This window comes from Photinus pyralis, unplaced genomic scaffold, assembly GCF_008802855.1.
Source record: "Photinus pyralis isolate 1611_PpyrPB1 unplaced genomic scaffold, Ppyr1.3 Ppyr1.4_LG2, whole genome shotgun sequence".
Taxonomy (NCBI): domain Eukaryota; kingdom Metazoa; phylum Arthropoda; class Insecta; order Coleoptera; family Lampyridae; genus Photinus; species Photinus pyralis.
This window is the reverse complement of record NW_022170403.1, coordinates 4,786,488-4,795,984: the sequence shown is the minus strand read 5'-3', so window position 1 is coordinate 4,795,984 and position 9,497 is coordinate 4,786,488. Positions and strand designations below refer to the sequence as shown.

General features: G+C 34.1%; 1 protein-coding gene across 1 annotated transcript; it reads right to left on the bottom strand.

Moving 5' to 3' along the window:
- Positions 1–4,627: 4,627 nt before the first annotated feature.
- On the bottom strand, positions 4,628–5,964 carry LOC116164814 (cytochrome b5-like). Its single transcript, XM_031479035.1, has 3 exons — positions 5,576–5,964; positions 5,094–5,290; positions 4,628–4,983 (listed from the first exon to the last, which is right to left on the bottom strand). The coding sequence occupies exons 1-3, from the start codon at positions 5,681–5,683 to the stop codon at positions 4,902–4,904; spliced, it is 387 nt and encodes a 128-aa protein (XP_031334895.1). The 5' UTR covers positions 5,684–5,964; the 3' UTR covers positions 4,628–4,901.
- Between the last annotated feature and the right edge of the window lie 3,533 nt (positions 5,965–9,497).

Here is a 9,497-nt window from a genome sequence, read left to right as displayed (position 1 = left end):
CAAAATCATCGAGTTAATGTTAATGTGCTTATTTTGATATACTTTTTTTACAATGTGCGAATAGAATCGCTACTTGAACGATTGTTTAACATAAATGTGAAATTATAACAAATATATTCACAGAATAATTTTTTTACGTTACACCACTGCTTTGGGTGCATTCCGTAGTGATATAAGAATCACGTATCACGTTGTTGAATGCTACTTTTATTTTTAGCGGGTTGCTCTTCTTGTCAGTCTGTTGTACAAAGCAAAGCAATTGAGTTGTGCAATATTATATGTAAGTACAATTTTTCTAATTACTTAAAGTAAATCAACACAAAATCTTGTAAACGATATCTCGTAACATTTTGTGATACTTTGTATAAATCATTACGAAACAGTGGAACACAACCTTCTATAAAAATATTTTTAATTTTGATCGTATTTTTATATTTATATCGTATTATTCTTTTAGATGCAATGAAGCCAAAAGCTCAATTGGCGAATTTACAATTAGATCGCGGTCTTACAGACTCGGCAGTAGGAGAATGGCTGCGGTTGACAAAGAATCGGCTTGCAGAATCGAAGGAATTGAAACGTCTTAAAATGGCAGAGAAAAGAACCGCCAGCAAACTACAACAGTAATGTTTGTTACACATATCTATGTAAATATATTATATGAATATAATATATCTATATGATGCATTTATTTTGTGTACATTCTGGGCACTAGAAATGAAATGGAGTAAATTTTACTCTTATTGTGTATACATAAGAATTATTCTCGTTTGGTTACATATCACATGAAGTGTGCGCGCACATTTAGTATACGTTCCACATATACTACTTGGTTCCATAATCTTACTGTATCACATTAATGTTGTGACCACATCATTACATTGTTTGCATATGTACCTTGTGCATATGTAAACACTGATGTTGTGTATACATTGTGAGGCGGACGTTTAACCTTTGTGGAACCGATACTGATGATGCTGTAGACACGTTATCACATGCCACCTCATGTTATTGTGTTACATTGTGTATATATAGTGAAACATTATTTTAACAGATACACATGAGAATTGTGATGAATGTGTGCTGTATGGGTACCTAATGCAGTTAGATCTTTCGCTGTATCTGTTGCTTACTCGTCTCGTGCGGATTGTAGTTCTTAACATCTTAGCAATACGAGTGGGGGCCCTCTCATTTACATTTCCTCTATTTAAAATATGTTCTGCTTGAGCGATAATCGATTTTCACATGAATACTTGCTATTGACCAATGGCATTCTCACATGTACTTTTCGTGGTAAATTAAATTATGTTAACTGAAGGATGGAGTAGAGCCACACCATTTACATGTTTCCTATGTACATGCAATTTGTTTACTTGACGAGTTGTGTTATCTCTATTGATCGTACAGGTATTTTGATGTGTTTTTGTACTGAATTGATTTATCATGTTTTCCACTGCATTTATGCGATGTCTTGTGTATTTTGTTTTTATGAACTTGTTTAATTGCATTTGATTTGATTATCTGATTTTTATCATACCATTTGAGATGTTTTATTTATGTGTATTTTCTCTTGCATTTTATTGCTGTATGTGATTTATTTCATGTATTTGTGTGGCCTGTGCCAGGGTTTTAGTCCCGTAGAAGGTTTCCCTGGCATGGTCTTGTGTGTGCGTAATATATTTGTTCTTGTCATTTCTTACGCACAAAAGTTCTTTATTTAATTCCCTTCCCGATTATGTCTCACGTCCCAACACATAAAAGAACCGATTACCCAACGTAGGAGTCCATTCGTGCCACCCATATCGAACCGCCTGTCATCCAAATTCAAAAGTGCCGCGAACCTACCGTCGTTTCGACTTGAAAGGTAGGTGGCTCTGCTTGTAGTTTTTGCCAGAGTTGCCAACCGTAAGTATAGAGTAAGTCAACGTTTCCAGTGTAGGCTTGATAGACCCCCTAGGAACATTACAGGATCCTAGCTAATAATACATGAGCTCCTTCCTTAGTCTTTTATTTCAATGATTTTTTCGAATCATTATTATTGTTTCTAGATTTGGTTCATAGGTACACTCTATTTTTTGCAAACCCCTATCGCAAGAAAAAAATTGAATGGTGTAAGATCGGGAATGTGTTTCTGTGAAACTGGACAAGAGCTGTAATTTAAAAATTTTGGGGGCGACACCCCCCGACAAAACTCCCCAGTGTGTGAAAGTTCTAAACCATCTCAAATGCAATTTTTATGACTCTACTCGATTGAAACTTTATTTATATAGCTCCATATCCCGGAAACCCTGTATAACTATGTACTTATACATATTATATACAGGGTGACAATTTGAAAACTTACCACCCCCCATATCTTAGTAAATAAACGAGATATTTAAAAAAATCAAAATCCGTTTCGATAATTCGGAGGGGGAATCACAATGACATAGTTGGCGACGCACCCCCTCACACCCCCTGCGCCCTAGCCACCCCAACTTTTAAATCTTAAATAGGGACTCCCCATGTGTGATACGTCATTGGAAAGCTCTTAAAAAATGCTTTCCAACCATACCAAATAGCATTACATTTAGGTTAGTAATTATCGTGCAAATCAAAAAATAAACATGGAAAATCGTATTTAACTTGAACTTCCAAAGCCGACTAGACAGCAACTCATTTTTGATTGCCAGTTATAATCTATTCTCAAACTCTTGTCGAACCTTTTCAAATGTTGGTTTTGCAATATTTCGACATTCTTGAATTATTCTCTGTCTTAGTTCGTCTATGTTCGCCGGTTGCGTTTTAAATACGACAGATTTCAAATGTATCATATTAGTTTATTTTTTGATTTGCACGATAATTAGTAACCTAAATGTAATGCTATTTGGTATGGTTGGAAAGCATTTTTTCAGAGCTTTCCAACGACGTATCACACATGGGGGGTCACTATTTAAGATTTAAAAGTTGGGGTGGCTGGGGCGCAGGGGGTTGGAGGGGGTGCGTCGCCAACTATGTCATTGTGATTCCCCTCCGAATTACCGAAACGGATTTTGATTTTTTTAAATATCTCGTTTATTTACTAAGATATGGGGGGTGGTAAGTTTTCAAATTGTCACCCTGTATATTATATAATAATTTTTTTTGTAATAACTTTTATTAAACCCATTCAATTTAAAAATTGTTTGGTTACGTCACATTCACAATACTAACATAAAAAAATCATGTAGGTATGTGCATGTAGGGACGGCCATTTACTCATCAATACCGTAAAAACAGTTCTTTAATAAAAATGTTTTAATTTGAATGTTGAACAAATTTAGTGGCAGAGATTTTAATTTGTTATCGACTTTGTTGTAAAGTGCAACATTCAATGAGTTTTTGTTTGATACGCATAGCCTACGTTTTACGGGTAAAATAAAAGTAATGCCTAACTTACAGTGACGAGTGGCTTAACCGTGATTGCTCGTGTCGTGTCCGACACACTCTTGTTTGAATTTACTACTATACAGTTTGTCCCAGATCGCGTGGGTAACTTTCATATTATTAAAGATAGAGAATTAGTTAAATGGACAATGTTTTGCAGTTTTCGATGCTTATTTTTTTAATTTTTGGCCGACCTGCGTAGCTCAGATGAGCTTACGTTAGTAGCTCAATTAACTTTGGCTAAGGATCCTGGGTTCGAATCCCAGGTAAGGCATGGCTGTTTGTGATTGCGTATAGTGGGTTGAGTGGGAAAAGTAGCAAATTGCTAACACTACACCCACTATAAAATGAAGGCAATGAAATAAAATAAAAAAATATTTAAAATTTCCTTGTGGAAATTCAAAATGTCGAATAGGTTCGACATAAATTCAAAAAAACTAAAATTAGTCATTTCCTTATATCAGTTATATCTTATATCATCGAAAGTATAAGAGATATAAAAAAAGTTTTATATAAAAATTACTGTCTTTGATACGCTTAATTTAGAATTGACGTCAACAACAAATTCAAGATGGCTACTTTTGAGGAACATTGACCAACTTCTCAAAGTTAAATAGGCGCCAAATTGGATTACTTGATAAGATTGAAAATAAGTTAGGTACCAATTATATCAAGGGTTTTTATATTTTAATGAAGTAGTCTGATGAATTAAAAAAAAACAAAAGCTATCTATGGTACAATGTCAACCGGACACTTGTACGTACCACGCTATGATGTGCCTCAATATGAATGGAGACTATGTTGAAAAATAGCCTACGCATGTAGAGCCCTGTTTCGTGTCCCCAGACTTTATTATAAATTTTACCAAATTTATTTCAAAACGTCTGTTACTTTCTGGATAGCCCTCGTAGTGGGTATTCTTAATTTAGTTTTTTGTTACACCTACAGGCAAAAAAAATGTTTTGTAAAAAATTATAAAGAATTTGCGATTTTTAAATTCCTCTGAAAGTTAGCAATACTGCCAGCTTACTTTGTAGCAGACTGTATATTTAATGCTTGGCAATAAAGCAAGCACCTAAAAATCCTTGCCACATAAACAACTAAACTTCATTATTTTACTTCATTAACAAGTGATTAGATAATATTAAGTAAATAGTAAAGCTATATGTTTTATTTGTTGTGGTTACAGAAATTGAGCTTATCTATAGGTATCAAAAATTAGTCCAATTAAAAAAATTAATTAATATTAGAAATACGTTTTACACCATAGTTCAGAGTAAAAAATTATTCAAACATTTCTTAACTAACTTATGAACAAATTGCACCATATTACATAAACTAACCATCTCCATAAAAATCCACAGCAATCAATTTGAGTTCTTTGGGTAGGTACCGATCCTAAACTAAAATGAATTTTTCATTTACCTATAAGTGCAAAATTAAGAAAAAATATAAAATTAAATTAACCCCAGATTTGATTGGGTAATATCCTCCATTCAATGTGATTGGAAATAGTAACGATAAATGATGGTCACCAAAATACCAATGGTGATAGGTAAGATCCAGCTCTTCAGCGAACTAAAACTAAATAATAAATTTACAAATGAAAATATAGAAGCGTAAGGCCCGATGCGGTGGACATCCGGCCTAAGTGTGCTAACTAAATAATGACCACACAAATGAGGTACCTTTGTGGTGGGGAATCGTCCGAAGTAGACCAAGTATTTGTCTTATCTTTAACAGGTCGACGTTCACTTTCAACGACTTCTCCGATTTTATATTTCAACATTAACTCTTTAGCATCACTAGAATGGCCTACATCATCAAATGCCTCACTGCCATCACGTCCTGCTTGTTCTAAAAGTACTTCTTCACCTCCAGGGTGCTGAAAAATAGTAATTATTTTTATATGTGTAATTAAGAATCATAAACTAGTCAATTGACACTAATTTTTCAATTAAGTGTTATTTAATAGTAACAGTTAAATGAATAAATTATATTGACGTAGCAACTGGAAAGGCAACTTGAATGAACCTTGAAATTTGAGAGGTTACGTTTACAGTGAAATATGAATTGCAAATTTCTATCAACAATCACTAAAAAAAAATATCTGGATAAGATATTCAGAACAAAATTACCGATTAATGAATCCACTTAAAACACAATTTACCTCATTCAGAAAAGCCGTAACGTCATAAATACTGTTATTAATAACAATCCAGGAATTCTCGTTGTCGTTATGTTGTTTAACTTCTTCTCGTCTATATAACTTTGCCATGTTTTAATAACCCGCACTGTTATGTATTAAAAACACGTAGTTGAAAGGTTATAACGTGGAGTTCAGCAGGAACTGTAGACGTCGATGTCGTGTCGACGAGGAAATGTTTCACTTCTGTGACTTACGAATTTAAACAAATTAAATATCACTTATGATTGACATGTTAACAGTACTTAATGCTAACTTCACGCGAAACCTGCTGAATTGAAATGAATATGAAATAATAAAACCGAAGCGACACCATATTACAATAGTGGCAACATTGCTCATCACTGGAACTTGGAAGGGAACGCGTGAGAAATTACCTACTTGCTTATTTTTATAAACTTAGAAATTTTACGTTTAGAACAGAAGTTACGATTTTTATTGTACTTAACTTAATTTACGTAATATAATTAATTTACGAGATTTTTAGAAATTTGTAATTACATGTCTGTACGCTGTACGCACCGCTGTACGCACCGCTATAATACGCTACTCTGTAGTGTACCCAGTACCGGAACCTCTGATTTGATAGGCTAAAGACTAAACCACGGATGTAATTACTTTACTTTTGTGCATCCTTGGCGTGGGCTAAACATAAAACATATATAATAAACAATAATTTCAGAAAAAATGCATCCCTGTATACAAAGGTACCGTAGGTACCTGAACTTTTTATTTTACAAATCAAGTACTGATTACGTATAAGTAATAACTCTCCATTTTCAGAGTCAGTCTTCGGAGTGGAGTAGAATAAGCTAATTAAATATACCGCGACAGATATGTTACTTTCTTTTAGCTATCAACGTGCGTTGCGCCAACATCAATATATTAGCATTATTACCCAATGATAGTTAGTCTACTTGTAATTATTTTAATAATTAAATAATTAAAATTATATTTTGATTTCATGTAGGTATAGGTATAACTCTCGCCAGGAAAGATTGCCGGTCACAGAACACTTGATTCCGATCTACAATCTCTCTTTCTCGTAAGGTGCTAGCGATTTCCGGGAAACTATCGTGTCAGTGTTGAACGCAAGGACTTTTTGTTCAACATTAGCATGATCCTGGTCCAGAAGTCGCTCGCATTTTTCAACGTTGGCATTATGAGCAGGAATGCAAAAAAAAGCACTAGGCAATTTTCAATAACTCCATGTATAAATGAGGAATGAGGATTCAGTGTTTTAAAATATTGTAACCAAAGCTGATTGGCGCTTAAAAGTTTATCTTGTTGGCTTAAATTTTGACAGAAACTAGATGTCTCAGTAGCCTAAAACCCGGACTACCAATGAAACCCCGCCCGGACCCCCCCTAAACTAGGACAAATCCGGGTAAACCCGGACGGATGGCAACCGTACATACTTGACCAAACATACTGAATTGTTTTGTAAACGAATATTTACTTTGATGAAGAAAACTATTTGTAAGACATATTGTATGTACCACAGGCATAAACTGATGTTTATACTCTCGGGCGATTAAAAAGCTCTCGGGCTTATCAGCCCTCGAGTTTTTTTAACTCGTCACCCACGAGAATATAAACATCACTTTTATGCCCTTAATACATAAATAACTATTATACCTAGATAATATTTGTAAATAATATCCTTTCATAACAGGTCTGTATTATACTATGATAATAGTTACAATACAAATGCTTTTAAGTTAAAGTTAATTAACATCATTTATATATTTTAAGTATTTTAGAAAGTTCAAATACTATAGGTACCTACTAAACTTTCTTGAAAGCATCGTGAAGGATTTTTGTCCAGTAAAGCGTTCGCACACAGCCAACGAAAAAATTAAATGATCTCAAGGTGCAACACAACAATCCCGTATTTGGATTTATTACGGAAATGTGTACCAGCGTATGGTTGTTCCAATTTATAATGTACAATATGAATGTAAGTGAAAGATGGACTTCCCATGCCCATGGAATCCACTCCCAAACCGGAGAAAAAACATATTTCATTGCCTATAGGTCATGTATCGCGTTCGGACTTTCGCTAGATTATTCCCAATGACTCTTAGATGTGTAACAATTCAATATAGCTCTTCTCTGTGGTATAGGTCAAAAGTTTTAGAGCAAAATGTACCCAAAATTATTCTTTACACATAAATTTGGAGTTGTAATCTTGATGCTAAAAGAGTACATCACGTGCACACTTGATAACTATACATGTGTGTGATTCAAATATGTTAAATTATTTTATTTTTTGCGCGATCGGTCATTTCTGACTATTTACCATGGGTGTTTCCATGACAGTACGTAGAATTTACCAGTTGCTATGATTACGACGACGCCAAAATTACTTACCGATCTAAAAACAGAACAGCAAAAATACTTACCGACGCCTTTTTAAAAATCAACAGTCTTACATTACATTTAATCTTTAATTATTGTTAGGTACATTAAACGTACAATTTGTGCCTATAGCAAATACGCTCATAAAGTCATAAAGGAAGTGCAAAGCTAGTAAACTACATCAGACACATGCACAATTTTATGAAATTATTAATTTCAATTTTGACAAATAAACTGGTTACCTAGTGATGTACACCATACCACTTCGATCATTTCGGTTTATTCTGTTCGTTAATTTCTTAGTGCATATTTATATTGGTTGATAATTTTAATTTCGATCGCGCAAAAAATGTTATAAGCACGTCGAACGTTAAGGGTTACCGTTCTCAGACAATAATTGGAGTCGTCGCTTCGCTCCTCCTCCAAACAATTGTCTTCGAACGGTAAAAATCCCTTACCGTTCTCCATACTTAATATACTATTATTTGTTACTCAGTTGTAAACGTTGATTAACAAGACAAAACGCAAACGGGTAAACGTCATGTTTAAACGCTACTGACTTGTAAAACTGACAGCAGACTTGTAAAACTGACAGCAGACCTGTAAACATTTTACAAGTTAGTAATCTAGTAATTTCATTGGCCAGAATTAATGCGAAGTCTCTGTTACATGGATAACATGATATTTTAGACATTTCTTCAAGATCAATAAGAACTAATTATTTACGTTTACAAATGAGTAACAAATAAAATATTGTACATTATACGCCAGGTAATAGTTTTTACTGGCTCTAGGAGATGACATAGGCTCGCCTAACGGCTCGCCAGTCAACTTCTCCTATCGCCAGTAAAAACTCACTTACCTGGCTAATAATGTAAAATACTATTTCTGAAGCCACATCGATTTTGATCAAAATACGTCAAAATCGTTATTTATGCTGATGCACCAAGATCGTTGGGAAAAAGACTAGGGGCAATCATTCCAATTCTGTAACTAACAAGTTTGCAATATTGCTAACTATAGCAAGATTGCTCACACAAAATTCTAGCAATATTATGAGCAATAATAAAAAAAATTTTCTATTTCGGTGTCACAATGATGATTTTGTACAACTGTTTTCGACCGAAAACAGTTGTACAAAGACAGTGATTATAGTCGTTTTTTTTTTGGTAACTCATCTCTTAAGTTGGCAGTTACTAGTTAGTACAAGTAGGTACTTCGTTGGGTACTTCCATGTTTGAACTTCAAAATGTCAGTCTTACTACGCTCCCAACCTAAAACTTAACGGCATAAAAAGTGTTCCCGATATAAAACATGTTAGTTCTAATGTTCCCTATAGTATCTGATAATGATTTTTTTAATTAAATTAAAGCACCGAAATAGAAAAAATAGTATGAAAAACGCGTGTTACAATGCTTTATTGTAATACGACTATCTTGTGGCACGAGTGGCGTCGCATTGTGCCACAAGATAGTCGTATTACAATAGGTCGCATTGTAACACTTGTCTTTCAATATACTAATTT